This window comes from Streptopelia decaocto (assembly GCF_964273445.1).
Source record: "Streptopelia decaocto genome assembly, chromosome: 3".
NCBI lineage: Eukaryota > Metazoa > Chordata > Aves > Columbiformes > Columbidae > Streptopelia > Streptopelia decaocto.
Genome location: NC_138656.1, coordinates 119892436 through 119911263, shown reverse-complemented (window position 1 = coordinate 119911263; position 18828 = coordinate 119892436). Strand labels below are relative to the sequence as shown.

Genomic DNA, 18828 nt, shown 5'->3' with positions numbered 1-18828 from the left:
AGGCTGTGCGGACGCCGTACGGCAGCATGGCGGCACCTGGAGCGGCGGCGGCGGCGCTGGTGCAGTACGTGGTGCTGCGGGGGGACCTGGCGCGGCCGCCGCTGTCGTGGCCGCTGGGCGCGGTGGTGGCACAGGCCTGTCACGCCGCGCTGGCCGCGGTGCATACGCACCGCCAGCACCCCGACACCGGCGCCTATCTGGAGCAGGGCGGCGCCATGCGCACCGTGGTGCTGGAGGTGCGCGGGGCATGCCGGGAGCGCCGCGCTCAGGGAGGGGGCGGCGGCCATTTTGGGCGGGAGCGGCGGAGCCCTGAGGGGAGGGGGCGAGCAGGACAGCTGTCCAGGCGGAAAAATAAATGGAAACCCACCGTATTTTGGAAGTTTGTCCAACCCCTGTTGGCTCACAGCCCTTCCAGTGCTTGCAGGGGCTGGTGGTGCAGCAAGAATACAACGTCTTTTGAATAAGATGTGAAGTACAGGAACTGCCCTCCCCTCACTGTGTGCCCTGGGGAGACCACACCTGGAATCTTGTGTCCAGCTGTGGCCCCTCAGTTCCAGCAGGACAGGGAACTGCTGCAGAGAGTCCAGCGCAGCCCCCAAGATGCTGCAGGGAGTGGAGCATCTCCCGTGGGAGGAAAGGCTGAGGGAGCTGGGGCTCTGGAGCTGGACAAGAGGACACTGAGGGGGGACTCATTCCTGGGGATCAATATGGAAAGGGGGAGTGTCAGGAGGATGGAGCCAGGCTCTTCTGGTGACAACCAGGGACAGGACAAGGGGCAATGGGTGCAAACTGGAACACAGGAGGTTCCACTTAAATAAGAGAAGCAACTTGTTGGGGTGAGGGTGGCAGAGCCTGGCCCAGGCTGCCCAGGGGGGTTGTGGAGTCTCCTTCTCTGCAGACATTCCAACCCGCCTGGACACCTTCCTGTGTAACCTCATCTGGGTGTTCCTGCTCCATGGGGGGATTGCACTGGATGAGCTTTCCAGGGCCCTTCAACCCCTGACATCCTGTGATTCTGTGACTCTGTCCCCCAGGCTCCGGACGAGGCAGCGCTGGTGGCGCTGGCAGAGACCTTGAAGCAGCACGACATCGACCATGAAGTGTGGACTGAGCAGCCCGAGAACGTGGCCACTTGCCTGGCGCTGCGGCCCTACCCCAAGGAGCGGGTGCACCAGCACCTGAAGAAATTTAAATTGCTCAAGTGACTGTGACCAGGCAGCTGCTTCTCATGGGGAGAAGGGGCTTGGGGAGGCTGCCATGTGCTGGCAGCATGGGGCTAAGAGCAGCAGGATCAGAGAATCGTTTTGGATGGAAAAAGACCTTCAAGATCGAGTCCAACCATAACCCAGCCCTGGCACTGCCCCATGTCCTGAGAACCTCATGTCTGTCTGTCCAACCCTCCAGGGCTGGTGACTCCAGCACTGCCCTGGGCAGCCTGTTCCAATGCCCCACAGCCCTTTGGGGAAGAAATTGTTCCCCACATCCAACCTCAACCTCCCCTGGCGCAACTTGAGGCCGTTTCCTCTGCTCCTGGCGCTTGTTCCTGGGGAGCAGAGCCCGACCCCCCTGGCTCCAAGCTCCTTTCAGGCAGTTCAGAGATCAGAAGGTCTCCCCTCAGCTCCTGTTCTCCAGCTGAACCCCCCAGGTCCCTCAGCCGCTCCCATCACGCTTGTGCTCCCTTCCCCAGCTCCGTTCCCTTATCTCAACTCATGTTACACGGTGTAAAACGGGCTGTTTGGGGGGAAGATTAAACATCATTCTGTGCAGAAAGCAGCTGCGTGTTGTATTAATGCCAGCGCAGGCAGATTTTTCCCATTCTGCCACACTTGAAAATATCTCAGGTGCATTTAAGGGGCGTCTCTCCCACCTCCACCCCTGGCTCCGTCGCGCTGTGGTCGCTTTTTCCAGCGAGCCCAGTTTGTCTGTGACTTTATTTAAGTGGAGCCACATGAACAGCAGACGGCAGCATCGGGACTCGCTGCGGAGCTCGCGCCTCCTTTACAGTAGAAATGTTTGAAGCAAAATCACTTTAAATTAAAACAAAACGCGTTGTCAGCGAGAAGCGCGTGTGTCCCGCCTCTCCCCGTCCTGCTCGTGCTGTTAATTCTGCCGTCACCCCCCCAACATTTCTCGTTTCCCAGGTGAACGCAACGCGGCTCTTTGTGGCCGTGAACTTGGGCCGTCGGCACAGAAACAACCAAACGTTCGCTGGCAACTCGGGTCCTTTTTCTCTCTTCTTTCGGTCGTCTTTAACTCTTGTAAATGTCAATACCAGCGCGATTTTTAGAGAAGAGGGGAAAAAAATGCCCCATAGCCACCCTCCGCCCCCCATAAAGTCAGCAGTGAATATTAGAAGCGACCCGCAGCTTAAAAGAAAACAGATTTATACAGAGCTCAGAGCTATTTACAGTGACAGGCTTGAGGGGGAAACAAAAAATAAGCTATCTCCCAACAGAGAATTCAATTATTATTATTATTTTATTATTATTATTATTTTAAATAGTTTAAGCTACCTCAGCTGTTAAACACAATCAAAGCAGAAAGAACCGACTGCTCAATTTTATTTCATATTTAATCAGAAAATTTTATCTACAATAATTGACAGAGCCCTCCCCCCATCCTTCCCCCTAAAAATTATTGCAGTTTTTCCCCAAAACTGTTCTTTTTGTATCTTTTTTTTTGTCTTTTTGCATGTTTTTCTTCCTCCTGTTGTCATATACACATTGTAACCCCCCCTCCCCAACCCCGGTTCGTTCGGAGGCCTTGAAACCAGCATAAAACATGGAAAAAATGGTGGGTCAAAATACTCTGTTTTTCTCTTTTACTTTAAAACCGACAAACTCACGATTGCTAGAAAAAGCTGATTGTACGCACAAGCGGGCGGGGGCGGAGGGGAGAGAAGGGCTTTGTTTCTTTTTCCTTTTCGTTGTCGAAGCGTGAATTAAAAAAGCGGCTTTTTCCCCCCGCAGAAATCCAGCGCCGATCCCCTTCGGTGCCCCTGCGATCAGTGACAGATCCAGCTGAAACTGAGATTGGTTTTGTCGTCTTCCTCCTCCTCCTCCTCCTCCTCGTGCCGCCGCCGGGAAAGCTTCCTCCGCATGGCGAGGCCAGCGGCGTGATTTACAAAAATAAGAATCATCTGTGGTTTTGGCTCGAGAAAGCGACCGTCCTGCCTCGGCGCTGCGCCGGCTCCAGCGCTTTGTGGAAGTAAAGGGGAAAGGGAAATGGGGGAAGAGGGAAGGGGAAAGGGAAAAGTGGAGGAAAGGAGGAGGAAGAAGGAAAAGGGGGGGGGGAGAAAAGGGGAAAGAGGGAGAAGAAAAGGGGGAAAGGAAGGAAAAAAGAGGGAAAAGGGGAAGGAAAAATAAGAAAAGGAAAATAGGGGGGCAAAGTAAAAAGGGTGGAAAGGAAGGAAGAAAAAAGGGAATGGGGGAAAGGAATAAATAAGAAAAGGAAAATAAGGAGGAAAAGCGAAAGGGGAAAGGAAAGAAAAGAGGGAAAAGGGGGAAGGAATAGATAAGGAAAATAAGGGGGAAAAAGGAAAAGGGGGAAGGAAAGAAAAAAGAGGGAAAAGGGGGAAGGAATAGATAAGGAAAATAAGGGGGGAAAAGGAAAAGGGGGAAAGGAATGAAGAAAGAAAAAAGAGGGAAAAGGGAAGGAATAAATAAGAAAAGGAAAATAAGGGGGAAAAAGCAAAAAGGGGAAAGGAAAGAAGAAAGAAATGAGGGAAAAGGGGAAGGAATAAATAAGAAAAGGAAAATAAGGGGGGAAAAGAAAAAGGGTGGAAAGGAAGGAAGAAAAAAGGGAAAAAGGAGAAGGAATAAATAAGGAAAATAAGGGGAAAAGGGGGGAGGAAAGAAGAAAGAAACAAGAGGGAATAGGGGGAAGGAATAAATAAGAAAAGGAATATAAGGGGGAAAAAGCAAAAGGGGGAACAGAAAGAAGAAAGAAACAAGAGGGAAAAGGGAAGGAATAAATAAGAAAAGGAAAATAAGGGGGGAAAAGAATAAAAGGGTGGGAAGGAAGGAAGAAAAAAGGGAAAAAGGAGAAGGAATAAATAAGGAAAATAAGGGGAAAAAAGCAAAAGGGGGAAAGGAGGAGAGAAAGGAAAGAAAAAAGGAAAAAAAGAGGGAAAAGGAAAAATAGGAAAAGGAAATAAGAGAGAAAAAAGGAAGGAAAAAGGAAAATGGGGGAAAAGGGGGAAGGAAAAGCAGGAAAAGGAAAAGAGGGGGAAATGAGGGGGGAAACAGGAAAAAAGGGGAAAAAGTGGGGGAGGAAAAAAGGGGGAAAAGGGAAAAAAGGAAAAGGGGAAAAAAAAAAAAGGGGGAAAAAAACCCAACCCTCCCCCCAATAAACCGGAAAAAACAAAAAAGACCCCTTTTTGCTCCAAACACTACGAGCTGAAGAATGGCTGCGGGTTGAGATATCAAAAATCTCAGAAAAATATATAATATATATATATTTATATATCTCTGTACGTCTTCTTATTTAAATTTCACATTCCTCGAAAAAAAAAAAAAAAAAAAAAAAAAAGAAGAAACCAACCGAAAAAAACAAAAAAGAAAACCAAGCGGTTTATTCAGTCAGTAGCTGCTGAAGGAGACTCTTCTGCTGGCCCGGCGGCGGGGGCGGCGGCCCGGCGGCGTTTTTCGGGGTGCCCAGAGGAGCCGGCGGATTGAGGTAGGGATCTCCTACCAAATTCACTGTACACTGCACGTCGGCAAAGACCTGAACCTGTTGTACCTGCTGGGACACAAAAGAGATAAGAGGGGATTTTAGCGGGGCCGGGGCAGGGGCCGGCGGCGGCGGAGCTGGGAACTACGTGAAGCGTGAACTCACTAGAGAACTTCCTCTAGTCTGGAGCCACCCCAGAGAAGAACTCTTCTGTCTTCTTGTCCTATAAAAAGAAAACCGCTGCAACTCATTCGGCTCGGGTCCAAAAATTAAAAATAATTTTAAAAAAATGAGGTTTTATGGGGAAAAAAATAAAGCCTCAAGGCATCCCCTGGGGGAAGGTGGTTGGTGGGGTGGCTGCGGTGGTGAGCGAGGTCCAGCGCGGCTGTTTGGTGGAAATTCAAAAAGAGTTTTGGTGTGTTGGCGGCGCTGCCGGCGCGTCCCCGCGGGCTCTGCGGAAGGGGACGAAGCGGTGGCATCATCGGTGCTGCGCAGAGGGACGGGGACGGACGCCGGCCCCACGGCTTCCCCCGGCCAAATTTCCTCGCCGGTGACAGCCCGCGGTGACACAGGGGCCACCAGTGATGGCTGAGCCTAGGAAAGAAACCCTCCCGGGTGACAGCGCGCCGGGGCGAGGGGTGTTTAGCACCAACGCTCGTTTATTTTCATTTTCCAGCTCGGCTGCGGCGTCACCCCGCTCTTCCACACCGGTGAAAATGGTGACGGCAGCGGCGCGAGTTTGGATGCAAAGAGGGTTTGTGAGCGGCACCGATGTCCCTGCGGGCTGGCTGTCACCCAATGCCGGTGGCTTCAGCCTGACCCTGCCACGCGGGGCCAGCTCCAGTGGAAACCCCGGTACGGCCGGGGACTTTCAGCCTTTCTTGGGGGGGGTTTAAACTCCTGGGGGTACCTGAGATGTGCTTAGCGGTTTCTTACTGACCTGCGCCCCATCTCCTTCTGTTTTCAAAAGGTCAGTGGAGGAAAGCTGGTTGCAGTAAAGGCCTGCGGGTCTCAGCGCCGCGTCGTTTACCTGGCAAAAGCAAAATCCGGCTCAGCCGGGGCTCCTGGACGTCGGAGGGATGATCGCCGCCTTCCTGAGCTGAGTTTTGGGAGGATTTGGGGAGGACGGGGGGGGTGACTGCACTGCCAGCACCCTCCCTGCACTGTGAGCTGCAGGGTTTTGGGGGGACCCCAGGAGGACCTTGTTCACTCTTCTCCCCACCTCCTGCACCTTGACCTGGGGCTGCTGCTGGCCCTGGGGGTGTCTCACCGCCCAGGGAGCAGGAAATGTCACCCAGCTCACTCCCTCATTGCTGAGCCCTGTGGCTTCTCCCCGGGGAGGCTGTGAGCCCCGGCCCGCAATGCTCCTGCACCAAACCAACGAGCCAAGCGTGTCCTCCAGGAGCTTCACGGCACCGAGATAAACCCCGGCAGCTGAAAAAGCTGGAGACATCTCAATCTGGCCAGGGAGGATCTCATGGAAAGGCCTCGTATCCAATCGTTCCCGTTCCCCATTTCCCATCCCCAGCGTTCACAGTTCCCTGGGGACACGTGGCTACAAATGGACCCACCATGAGGGCTGGAAGTTCTGGAGATGCTCAGCATGTCCCTGTACTCCCCAAGGAAACATGGGACACCCCAGAGCACCATGCGAAGGCAACTGGACCGTTGCTGTGTCCCCCTTTGGGCACCGGTACCCCCAGGGCCAAGAGGAGGGGACACCAAACCCCCCGGGAGCTGGTGACCATCCCGGGAGCAGGGACTGACCTGCTCCGAGCACATGGAATTCATCCCGGGCATCTGCAGCGAGTTCATCTGCATCTGTCCAGCCATGGGGTTCATGTTCTGGACGTTGGTGTTTCCTCCCGCCATGGAGACAGTGATGCTCATGTTGTTGTACATGCCCTGCTGAGCGGGTGCTGGCTGGTTCTGTCCCGCTTGGCTGAAAACACTGGAAAGAGGAAAAAAACCCGTTACTCGGGTGCCCGCAGCAGGTCCTGACAGGTCCCTGGGGACAGCGGGAGGGACAGGGAGGAAGGGAGGTGGCTCTCGGTGCGATGGGGTAGAGCAGGAGAACCGAGTGCCGAGAGAGGAATCGTTACGGGGTTTCGGGCTGGATTAAGGGCCAGTCAGATGCAAAGCTCTGGTCTGTGTGACAGCGAGCTGTCCCCTTCATGTCCTTCCAGTGTCTTCCTCAATACCTGACTGTCCCCACTCTGCTCCAGGCAGGAGGACAACTCCCCATCGCCAGGCGAGGTGATGGATCCCACCTCATCCCACCCAGTAACCTGCTCCACGCTGCTTGACCAAGACGGGTCAGCTGAGCTACCTGCACACAGCCGAGGCGTCCCCAGGTGAGCTTTTTGGATTATTTTTCCCCATTTCTGAAGACCTGAAGCTCAAACTTGACTCATGCCAAAAAAGGCAACAAGTCTGGTGACTCTTCAATTTGCCTCCGTGAGTCAGAGCTGGACACACCTTAAGAGGGTCACACAGTGACCTGGGACCTCTGCTCTTGATTCAGTTTATTGTTGTGTTTCCTTAGGCCACTTTCGTGACACCTAATTAAGCCACTTCTTTAATTAGAAGCCAAAGACCTGCTTCATGTCTTACTCAACACATGCTCATTCATTTAACTGCTGTGGGCTTCGCATCAAGGTGATGACGAGGACACGAGCTGATGGTGACTTCTGGAGGACATCGTGGAAGGAGGACACAGCCTGAGCTCGGCACGTGTCCCCAGCCAGGTGTCACCTACAGGCAGCACAGCCCCTGCCAACACACCTGGTGGTGACCACCACCTCAGTGTCACCTTCCAGGTCAAGAGAGGTTCTCCTGCCCCTCTACACTGCCCTGGGGAGACCACACCTGGAATCTTGTGTCCAGTTGTGGCCCCTCAGTTCCAGCAGGACAGGGAACTGCTGGAGAGAGTCCAGCGCAGCCACCAAGATGCTGGAGGGAGTGGAGCATCTCCCGTGTGAGGAAAGGCTGAGGGAGCTGGGGCTCTGGAGCTGGAGGAGACTGAGGGGGGACTCATTCCTGGGGATCAAGATGGAAAGAGGGAGCGTCAGGATGGAGCCAGGCTCTTCTGGTGACAACCAGTGACAGGACAAGGGGCAATGGGTGCAAACTGGAACACAGGAGGTTCCACTAAAATCTGAGAAGCAACTTGTTGGGGGTGAGGGTGGCAGAGCCTGGCCCAGGCTGCCCAGGGGGTTGTGGAGTCTCCTTCTCTGCAGACATTCCAACCCGCCTGGACACCTTCCTGTGTAACCTCATCTGGGTGTTCCTGCTCCATGGGGGGATTGCACTGGATGAGCTTTCCAGGGTCCTTCCAACCCCTGACATTCTGGGATTCTACCTGTGTCACCCAGGCTGTCCCCACCACGTTCTTACTTGCTGTTCCCCATGGCTCCTTGCTGCCAGGTCTTCATGTCCGGCGACTGGTAGCCCGGTGTGGGTGGCGCCGGCTGCAGCATGGGGCTCTGCGATGGCGGCAGCTGCGGTGACATCAAGGGGCTGCTGGGGCTGAGCGATGGGGCAAAGGCGGGTTCGCTTTGCTGACCCATGCCTGGGGAGGACAGACGGTGTCAGCAGTGCTGAGATCCCCCCGCAGCAACACCCGTTCCCTCCTCCTCCCCTGCAGCCGCGGGGCTGCTTCTTCCACAAAGGGCATTGGAACAGGCTGCCCAGGGCAGTGCTGGAGTCACCATCCCTGGAGGGTTGGACAGACAGAGGTGGGGTTCTCAGGACATGGGGCAGTGCCAGGGGTGGGGGAACGGTTGGACTCAATGAGCCTGAGGATCTTTTCCACCCAAAATTATACTATGACTTTCGGTCTTGGGCTCTCTGGTTTTCATTTTGTGCAGCCGTATTGCTCAAATGTCAACATTTCAGGGATGAAGGAGCAGAGAAACCCCCTCCTCAAGTGTTTTCCATCCTCTTTAGCATCACACCTGGCTAGGAAACAACCAGGGGAACGATGTGATGATGATGCCAAAGGGGGTTTCTGCAGGGCTCCTGCAGCCACACTGTCATTTTCGCTACTCATAGGGATGTCCGCCTTACTGAGACCCTGCACTGATGCTTGACCCGTCTGCACAACCTCTGTGCGGGCTCACCCGTCTCCTACGAGCTGGGTGCCCACACGAGCGGCACGAGCTGCCTGCAGCTCCTTCCAGCCATCTCAGCCTTGGCCGTTTTCAGAGCAGGTATTTCAAAGGAAGCTCAATTTAGAGCATTGCCTCGCAGTTCAGTTTGCAAGGAAAGAGGGAATTATTTACGCAGATGATATCGTCAGAACATGGTGAGAGCCTGGCCCAGGTTGGCCAGAGAGGTGGTGGCTGAACCATCCCTGGAGACATCCCAGGCCAGGCTGGACGGGGCTCTGAGCAACCTGAGCTGGTGCAGATGTCCCTGCTCACGGCAGGGGTGCCACTGGATTGGCTTTGGAGGTCCCTTCAACCCAAACCATCCTGTGATTCGATGATTCTATGATCTTTTTTGGGTTTTTTTGAGATTCAACCAGAAAACGTCCCCTTGGGAGGTGGAGACCAGAGACTAGACCATTTCTCAGGCTGGGTGAGATGGTTGGGGATGATCCCAGGGTGACAGATGAGCATTTTCGGCATCCTGGGGGGTCCCAGCTCTGCCCCCCGCTCCCTCCCCACCGCCAGACACCTTTCCCATGCAACCAACTGCTCCACGTACCCGATCCCGAATACTGAAAGATGTTCTGCTGCATCTGCGGGGTCATCCCGGCGCCGAACTGTCCTCCGACGGCGCCCATCATCCCCCTGTTCACCATGCTGCCGCGGTTAGCCAGCGCGGCCTCGGGGTTGGATGCCAACGGTGAGAAGGGGCTGGTGGAGGTGGGAGGGTTTCCTGGGCTCGTACCGTAATTTGGGGGGTAAGGGAACTGCTGGGGGGGCGCTTGGGGCAGGCGAGCGGCTCCGATCTGCACCGGGAGCCCGGCGGAGGGGGGGAGGTTGTTTCCGAAGCTTTGCTGTCTCATCAGGATGGCTCGTTGCTGCATGAGCTGCCGCTGCCGGTGCTGCTGGCTGTAGAGCTCGCGCTGACGCTGCGCCAGCATCTGGGCGTTGAGGGGAGGCTGTGGGGAAGGAGGGGGACGCCCCAGTTATCACCGTTACCCTCTGGTTCTGGCAAACAGCTCAGAATTCCCCCCCACGTCCCAGCGTGAGGGCTGCGGGTGTTCCCCTTCCCCGGCTCGGGGCGCTCGTCCTCGGAAAGCTGGAAAAACCCCCAAATCGGCCTGTTTGCGCCGCCACAGGGCAGAGCAGGTTGGTGATATTGAAAGTTTGGCCTCTGGACGTGCTGAATGTCAAAACTACAGGGGCCAGAGCATCCCCCATGCTGGGAAAAGATACTGTGGGTCACCTGGCTGCCCCATCCGCCCCTCTCCTCCATGGGACCCACTTGTGCCCTCACCGGGATGATTCTGGTTTAGTGCTGGACTATAGTTGGACTCGATGATCTCGAGCGTCTCTTCCAACCAAAATGATCCTATGATTCTATGATCCCATGAGCCATAGCCCAGGGTCCCTGACTTGGACTCTTTCAGTTGCAAAATGTTTAAAAAACAAATATCTCACAAGTTTTGCCAACACCGCAGGCTCGTTCCCCATATGGCCGAGCCAGATGTGTTGCAATTAATCACCTTAAAAAGCCCGATAAAGCGGCTGAAATCAGAATGCAACGGGAACCATTCGGTCCCTTTTCCTCACTAACGCTCCCCATGACACATCGGGGACGTCACAAAAATGCAAAGGCTTCTCCAAAAAATGGGATAAAGTCACCAGAACTCAGCTGCGCTTTCCAATTTCTCCTCACACCCAGCAGATGTTTCATCCACTTTATTAGAAGCCAAACAAGAACTTTAGGGCCTGAGGGATTTGCAGGATCATTAAGAAGATTGACTAGAGATTCTGGTATTTAAAGGACGGCATCTCTTTCCTAAAGATCCTTCTCAATTAAATGCGTTAGCACATCCTTGTCTAAGTAATAACGAAGTATTTATACCTTAAGCAGGTGGAGGAGCTGGAATTAAGGCTGAAGCCAAAAAAACCCAACCCAGAGCAGCTCATCTTGCAGCATCTCTCTGCATGCAGAGAACTTTTCTGTCCCATTAACTAAAGAGACCAGGTTGTGCTAATCAGGAGGGATTAACCCCTAATTTGGACCCAAGAGGAAAACTAAGACACAAGAGGGGAATTTTTCATGACACAAACATTGGAATAATCTCCCCAGGGAAGTGGTGGATTCCCCAACATCGGACATTTTTAAGGTTCAGCTGGACAGGGTGCTGGGCCAGCTTGGCTAGACCGGCCTTTTGCCAAGAAAGGCTGGACCAGATGATCCCTGTGGTCCCTTCCACCCTGGGATTTGACGATTCAATGATGTTTTTCCATGCCGCATCCCCCTTACCTGCGGCGTGATCTGCTGCTGCATCCCCGCCCGCATGTTGATGCCCACCGGGGAATTGGCTGCAAACTGGTTGAGGATCGCTTGCCGGTTTTGATGGATCAGCTGGAGAGGAGGAAAAAAACCCAGGGACATCTTAAAAACTCTGATTCAGAAGCTTCCCATCCCTTCCGATTGGGATGTGTGGGCTGCAGGTGGGACTGAGGGTCCCTCCACGCCCGGGGATGCGGAGGGGGAAAGAACTGAGCAGTGTAGGGGAAAGGGACCTGGGGGTCCTGGGGACAGCAGGGTGACCATGAGCCAGCACTGGGCCCTTGTGGCCAGGAAGCCAATGGGACCTGGGGTGGGTTAGAAGGGGGTGGTCAGTAGGTCAGAGAGGTTCTCCTGCCCCTCTGCTCTGCCCTGGGGAGACCACACCTGGAATCTTGTGTCCAGTTGTGGCCCCTCAGTTCCAGCAGGACAGGGAACTGCTGGAGAGAGTCCAGCGCAGCCACCAAGATGCTGAAGGGAGTGGAGCATCTCCCGTGGGAGGAAAGGCTGAGGGAGCTGGGGCTCTGGAGCTGGACAAGAGGAGACTGAGGGGGGACTCATTCCTGGGGATCAATATGGAAAGGGGGAGTGTCAGGAGGATGGAGCCAGGCTCTTCTGGTGACAACCAGTGATAGGATGAGGGGCAATTGGTACAAACTGGAACACAGGAGGTTCCACTGAAAGAGGAGAAGCAACTTGTTGGGGGTGAGGGTGGCAGAGCCTGGCCCAGGCTGCCCAGGGAGGTTGTGGAGTCTCCTTCTCTGCAGACATTCCAACCCGCCTGGACACCTTCCTGTGTAACCTCATCTGGGTGTTCCTGCTCCATGGGGGGATTGCACTGGATGAGCTTTCCAGGGCCCTTCAAGCCCTGACACTCTGGGATTGTGTGAATTACCTGCTGCTGGCCCTGCAGCCGCTGCTGCAGCTGAAGTCGCAGCTGGTTGGGGGCCGTCGGGGGCCTGTTGAGCGTCTGCCGGGGCTGCATGGCCATGGTGGTGGGGAAGGCGCCGCGGGGCGGAGGGACCTGCACCGGCACGGCTCCGAACGACGGCTTCTGCCTCACCATGCCGGGGAAGGCGCCGGGGAGGTTGGCGGTGGGAGAGGCGGAGGAGTAAGGCTGGGGGTACATGCCGGGTTTCTGCTCCATCATGAGCGGTGGGGTGGCTTGTTGGGGTTGGAACCGTTCTGTCAGGGCTTCCAGCCCACCGCCCTGGTGAAAGCAAAAGGGGGGAGGTAAATATATCACTTTGGAGCCCCGCCGGCAGCTGTTTTCTTCTGGGAGCGCTCAGAGCGGACGGGGGGCCCACTCATGAGGATGCTGCTGCCTGGAAGCCGCATCCCTGGGCTGAGCACCGTGTGGGGGAGGCCATTAAACACCCGCTCCCCGGGGCCTGGCAAACCTCAGGGGGATGGAAATGGTACCTTTTGGCTTGCTTGGGAGCAAAGACCAAGGCCAGGCTTTTCGGAAGGGCTCACGGCTCATCTCTCTGGGCTGGCAGGGGGTTGCAGGGGAGCGGCAGGTGATGCTGCCTTCCTCTGCCTTCCCCTGCCTTCCTCCACCTTCTCCTGCCTTCCTCTCCCTTCCCCTTCCTTCCTCTGCCTTCATCTCCCTTCCCCTGCCTTCCTCTGCCTTCCCCTGCCTTCCCCTGCCTTCATCTGCCTTTCTCAGCCTTCCTCTTTGCTCCCCTGCCTTCCCCTGCCTTCATCTGCCTCTCCTGCCTTCCCATGCCTTCCCCTGCCTTCTCCTGCCTTCCCCTGCCTTCATTTGCCTTCCTCTGCCTTCATCTCCCTTCCCCTGCCTTCCTCTGCCTTCATCTGCCTTCTCCTGCCTTCATTTGCCTTCTCCTGCTTTCCCCTGCCTTCCTCTGCATTTCCCTGCCTTCTCCTGCCTTCATCTCCCTTCCCCTGCCTTCCTCTGCCTTCTCCTGCCTTCCTCTGCCTTCCTCTGCCTTCCTCTGCCTTCATCTGCCTTCCCCTGCCTTCATCTGCCTTTCTCAGCCTTCCCCTTTGTCCCCCTGCCTTCCTCTGCCTTCCCCTGCCTTCTCCCACCTTCCTCTGCCTTCTCCTGCCTTCCTCTGCCTTCTCCTGCCTTCCTCTGCATTCTCCTGCCTTCCTCTCCCTTTCCCTGCCTTCCTCTCCCTTTCCCTGCCTTCATTTGCCTTCTCCTGCCTTCCTCTGCCTTCATCTGCCTTTCTCTGCCTTCCCCTTTGTTCCCCTGCCCTCCTCTGCCTTCCTCTCCCTTTCTCCGCAGGGTTTGCTGTGCCAAGCTGCTCATCTGGTCTCCAAACATCAGCACGCTGGGCTGGACCCAACCTGAGGCTTGGAGGATCAACCTGAACATGGGGAATAGTTTGTGCTCTCTCTCTCTCTCCTTTCCTATTGTTACGCGGCTTTGGAGGGAAGCCCAGCTGGAGGAAGAGTCGCCATCTGCTCCAAAAGCACCCTGGACCTGAGTATAAGGTTGGTGCAAAAGTAATTGCGGTTTTCGCATCATTGAAATTTCCCATTTGATACTGGAATACATTCCTAAATCAATGTGGTTACGTCATGCATCATTTTAATGAGCTTTTCTTGCTTTATGTTTTTTTTTTTGCTACTGACTTATTACTTGCCGTTTATTTTAGATTTATTTCAGACTGTGGAAGTGATGTCAGGCAAACAGCAAATCCGAGCGATTTTCTTACTCGAGTCCAAAATGGGTTGTAAAGCTGCAGAGAACTCTCAGCACCAACAGCGCGTTTGGCCCAGGAGCTGCTGCCGAACAGACAGTGCAGTGGTGGTTCCAGGGGTTTCGCAAAGGAGACAAGAGCCTTGAAGGGGAGCGTGGTGGCCACCATGGGAAGGAGACAACGACCCATTGAGAGCACCCATCGAAGCTGATCCTCTTACAGCGACACGAGAAGCTGCCGGAGACTCAACGTCCACCGTTCTACGGTTGTTCGGCTTTTGAAGCAAATTGCAAAGGTGAAGAAGCTCGATAAGGGGGTGTCTCATGAGCTGACCGAAAATCAAAGGACTCATCATTTTGAAGCATCATCTTCTCTTCTTTTACACAACAGCAAACCATTTCTCAGTTGGATTGTGACATGTGGCAAAAAGTGGGTTTTATACATCAACCACTGATGACCGGCTCAATGGTTGGACCAAGAAGAACCTCCAAGCACTTCCCAAAGCCAAACTTGCACCAACAAAAGGTCACGGTCACTGTTTGGTGCTCTGCTCACTGATCCACTGCAGCTTTCTGAATGCCGGCAAAACCGTCACATCTGAGCATTGTGCTCAGCAAACGGATGGGATGCACCAAACCTGCAATGCCGCAGCGGCATCGGTCACCAGAAAGGGCCCGATTCTTCTCCACGCCGCCGCCCGACCGCGCGTCACACAACCAGCGCTGCAGAAGTTGAACGAATTGGGCTGTGAAGTTTTGCCTCGTCTGCCACGTTCACCTGAGCTCTCACCAACCGAGCGGCACTTCTTCAAGCATCTCCACAACTTTTCGCAGGGAAAACGCTTCCACAACCAGCAGGATGCAGAAAACGCTTTCGAAGTGTTCATTGACTCCCCAAGCACGGATTTTTATGCTACAGGAATAAACAAACTTATTTCTCACTGGCAAAAATGTGTTGATTGTAATGGTTCTTATTTGGATTAATGAAGATGTGTTTGAGCGTGGTTATAACGATTTAAAATTAACGGTCCAGAACTGCAATTACTTTTGCACCAACTTAAAACAACCACTCCTATAAATTCGAGCCTTATTACAGCTGGGGATGATTTCCACGCCAGTGAATCACGGTAAGAAGATCTGCACTGGTCTAGCTTGGCTCCGGCACAGAAACGTGGTGTTTGAGCTGCGAACCCGTGGAGAAATAACACTATGGAGCCAGAATCCTTGATCCGAGTCCCACAGGCGATGAGGAGGTTGTGTTAAAGGAAACCGTGCACACAAACCACCCTCAAATCCCAGCGCTCTGGGGACTTGGGGAGATGGTGCCCACCAAAGGGCTGGGGTGAGATATGGGAATGGTTGGGGGGGAAATATACTGCTTAGGATCAATTAAGGTCGGGGGGGGCGGAATAAATTGCTTAAGATAAATTAAGATGGAGTTTATACAGATACCAGGATATGAAACAGCTGCTGGCGATGGCCAGAAACTCCAGACCTGCTGAAATGGGGCTTTTTTACTCTTCTCTCCCCAAATCCCCCCATTTCCAGCCTGCTTAAACTGGGTGCAGGTATCTCCAGCCCACCTGTAGTGGGTTTGGTTAAACCAGACTAAATCCCCAGACTTTGCCCCAGGGGATGCGAACCCCCACCTGCCAATAACACATCCCAACTCTAACATGTTTTCTTCCCAAAGCTGCCTTTATGCTGATGTGTTGTTTCTTTAAAGACGTATTTCAAGCCCAATATTTCACAGAACTATTTCAAAACCTTTCGGAGGTTCAGCTGAAACCACGGAAAAAGCCCAAGACTCCCATTCATGGATGGGAGTGACGCTGGGTCGGGGTCCAAATGTGAGATAAACCCCCAAATCAGGTTGTGCTCGGCAATGGAAGCGCCGGATCGGCGTGGGAACACTTGGTGCCATCCCGGGGCATCTCAATGCAGCGGTGCAGGGAACACTGAGCTGCTGCGGCTGCATCTTTGGCAAGAGCATCTCTGGTCCCTCCTGCCAGAGAGGCTGAATTTCCTACCCCTGATCTGCAAAGAGATCAAACCTCCCCGTAGCGCAGCCACAGATTTGCCACCTCTGGGCTTAAATGATGCAGGATGAGGCCCGGAGCAGCCGGAGGGATTTGCTCTGAGAAGCTTCTTAGGACATCCCATAAATGAACAACCTTTTGAATCTGTTCCTTGTTTTGGAGAAAGCGTGCATGTGCTACGGGGCATGGAAAAAGAAACAGCTCGATGACAAACCCCAAGCGATCCGTCTGCATTGCCTCATTTTCCACGTCCCTCGCTGTCTCCCCCTGCCATGCCTGGGTATTTATCAATCTAAATATTCATTCGGCCCCTTCCGAAGCATCTGTCCCCACGGGTCTCTGCAAACGGAGTCTCCACCGGAGCTCAGCTGCATAAAACAGGGCCCCAGCACCACTAAAAACAAACCTAAGTCTTTTCAAGCCCAGACGGAGGGGCAGCTGCACTGTAAGCCTATCTCGACGGTAAGGGCTGTGTGGTTTCATACCAGCGAGGCCATTCGATATATAATTAGGCGGCACAGCCCCGGCTCAGGAATCCCGGGCTGTGGGATTCCAGCTGGAAGGCTCCTCCGTGCCCTAATCCCCGTGGCGAGGCGGGGACGCGGGACACCCTGCCAGCTCACCCGATACACCACAAAACCGCTCGGCCGCCTCTTGACCGGGCTGCCCGTTCCCATGGGGAATGGCGTTTGAAAAGCCAAGTGAGAGATTGTATTTCCCGGGGCTGTTTTCCAGCTTTTTTGGGTGGGGGGGGTGGGAGAGAACGGCGTGGTATTAAGTATCGCCTCTGAATCTGATGCGCTCGCGCGTTCCCGCTCGCATCTGGCCTCCCGGCACCGCCAGATGTTGGGAATCCTCCTCCGCGCCCACGTGGAGCCCCCATGTGTGACCTCCGGGAGCGGTTCCCTCTTTACCTGGACCAGCTTGTCGATGCCCAGAGCTCGGTCCAGCTCGGCCAGCTCGGTCTCGTCTTTGCCGCTGAGGAAGGAGACGAGCTGCTCCAGCAGAGCCTTCTCGTCGTTCCGCCCCTCCGGCGTGGTGGGGGGACACAGGAGCTCGTCCAGCTGCGAGGTGATGCACTGGCTGCGGAGACAGCAACGGGACGCACCGGTAAGGTTTCACAAAGCCGGGAGGAGGTCGAGCGGGAAGATGCTCGAGCGACGCGCCCCCACCCGCTGCGGCGCCCGAACCCCGCGGGACGCAGCCCCGTCCCGCCTGAGCCCGCTCAACCTCAAGCCTTGTGCCAAAATCTGCTTTTAAAGATGAGCCTCTCCACGAAATAAAGCCCATAAAGTGGTTTTTTTTGCTATTTAGGAAGAAAACTTGGGTGCTTTTGCTTTGCTCCCGCAGGCGTTTTGGGGAGGAAAGCGGGAGACGGAGCAAAACTTGTGCCGGCACGAACGCAGGGAGGCTTGGACGGAGCAGCTGGAAGCAAAGCAGCTGAAGGCAAAGGGGAACGTTTGAGCTGCAAAAAACCATGATTTCTGCAAAGCTTGCTCGATATTCTTTGGGAAGAAGATTAATATGTAATGAGACACATTCCAATGACGTGACTAATTGGAGTCAATGGGATTTGCCGGGTCTGACAGGCCGACGAGAGCCGTGGCACATCACGCTCGCCGAGAGGCACAAAGGCGAGGGCTCCAACGTGCCAGCGGTTCCCGAGCAGCCGACATGTTTATCCTTTCAGCTCCAGATGAGGACCAGATGTACAGCACGGAACCGGAGCCAAACCGAGCGCGGCCGCTGCCGCCAACACACGCGGCCTCGTCCAGGGCAACGAAAAGACTCGGCGCTGGGGTTTCTCACACTGTAGAGCGGGAGCAGAGGGACGGAGGGGAAAAGCGGGGCTGGTTTCACTCCGTAGCCACAGTCCCTGCAACTTGCTGCTTGTATCAAACCCTGTTTTGAACTTGCCAAGGCCAACGTTTGCTGCGCAGGCGTCGTTCTCGCAAAGGAATAGGAGGCCAGGCTGCTGCTCCGCGTTAACAGGCAGCTGGAGGCGAAATTCAGGTTGGCACCGTCTCTTCAGCCCGTGCCGGACCAAAAGTTGGTTTATAAAGAGATCAAGGGGACAATATAACTTTTATATAGTGAATAAACCTCCAGCACGTCCTGCTTTGCAGCCCAACCCAGCTTGCTGATCCATCCCCATCCTCTGCCCGCCATGGTGGGCTCCAGGTGAGTCTCTGGGCAGGTGACAGGGGACATCCTGGTCCCCGGTCACACTGGTTTCGTGTTGCAAACATTTTCTATCCACCACAACCCTTCAGGTTTGGTTTATTCTGAAGGTGAAAACTCTGATTCTGCACGCGGTGAGGAGGAAACATTCAGCTGCTCGCAGAGCTGGCGTCAAATGCTGCTTGAGGTCCCGTCAAACATCTCCCTGGCGTGTTCTCCAAGCGCTGCTCTGAAAGGTCTCCAGCCCGCACAGATGTCCTGGGAACCTCACGCAGCTCAGATGGCACCGAACCGGCCCCGGGTGGCGTGTTTGACCTTGGGGGTTTAGAGGAACACGTGAGAACAGCGACTTGGACTTGCTTGGAGGAGACCTGGACCCAGCCCAAGGCGTCCGTCTGCTGCAGGAGCCACAAGAGCGCTTGGGACACGGAGAGGGGACGTTGCAGCCGTCCCGCTTTGTCAGGAGGCAAAGGCAAAGGATTTGGGGAATGGGAGAATTTAAAGAAAGAAGCTCCTGTTCCCCAGGACACGCAGATCTGGGCACCAGCAGCTCCTTAAGCAGGACCAGGAGCTCAGCCCACGTAAACCTGCCAGCTGGGGAACCTGCGCAGCCCCCAAAGCAAATCTCTGCTGGCTTGATCGTAGCTAAAATATATTTCTTTGTCCTGTAATATCTGCAGTCCAAAGGCTTTGTCTCCTTGCTCTAACTGTGATCTCCAGTGTGGGGACAGGCTGGGACCAGGGGCATCTCCCAGGACGAGCGTGGCCTCCACAGCTGGAGCACATCTGCAGGACTTG

General features: G+C 54.7%; 2 protein-coding genes across 5 annotated transcripts in view; one reads left to right on the top strand and one right to left on the bottom strand.

Annotated features, from left to right (window-relative positions):
- Position 1: 1 nt before the first annotated feature.
- On the top strand, positions 2 to 1781 carry PTRHD1 (peptidyl-tRNA hydrolase domain containing 1). The gene is made up of 2 exons (XM_082048389.1): positions 2 to 236; positions 1035 to 1781. Exons 1-2 carry the CDS (start codon positions 27 to 29, stop codon positions 1203 to 1205), a joined length of 381 nt encoding a protein of 126 aa, XP_081904515.1. The 5' UTR covers positions 2 to 26; the 3' UTR covers positions 1206 to 1781.
- A 2562-nt stretch (positions 1782 to 4343) lies between these two features.
- NCOA1 (nuclear receptor coactivator 1) overlaps positions 4344 to 18828 on the bottom strand; it is a 188033-nt gene continuing 173548 nt past the window's right edge. Inside the window, exons 15-23 of one of the 4 annotated variants that reach the window (XM_082049706.1) lie at positions 16764 to 16932; positions 12038 to 12352; positions 11116 to 11217; positions 9382 to 9781; positions 8068 to 8242; positions 6439 to 6622; positions 5612 to 5701; positions 4837 to 4894; positions 4619 to 4740 (exon numbers count right to left, since the gene is read on the bottom strand). In XM_082049706.1, coding sequence (XP_081905832.1) covers positions 4850 to 4894; positions 5612 to 5701; positions 6439 to 6622; positions 8068 to 8242; positions 9382 to 9781; positions 11116 to 11217; positions 12038 to 12352; positions 16764 to 16932 — 1480 coding nt within the window. In that variant the 3' untranslated portion in view covers positions 4619 to 4740; positions 4837 to 4849. Of the gene's footprint in view, positions 4744 to 4836; positions 4895 to 5611; positions 5702 to 6438; positions 6623 to 8067; positions 8243 to 9381; positions 9782 to 11115; positions 11218 to 12037; positions 12353 to 16763; positions 16933 to 18828 lie in introns of all 4 variants that reach the window. The other 3 variants (XM_082049705.1, XM_082049703.1, XM_082049704.1) reach the window with 3 other exon arrangements.

Excerpts from the sequence above, each read along its gene's own strand:
- PTRHD1 (XM_082048389.1), top strand. The coding sequence starts at position 27 with ATGGCGGCACCTGGAGCGGCGGCGGCGGCGCTGGTGCAGTACGTGGTG. Across the intron at positions 237-1,034 it reads TGCGCACCGTGGTGCTGGAG|GCTCCGGACGAGGCAGCGCT; the intron begins GTGCGCGGGGCA and ends TCTGTCCCCCAG.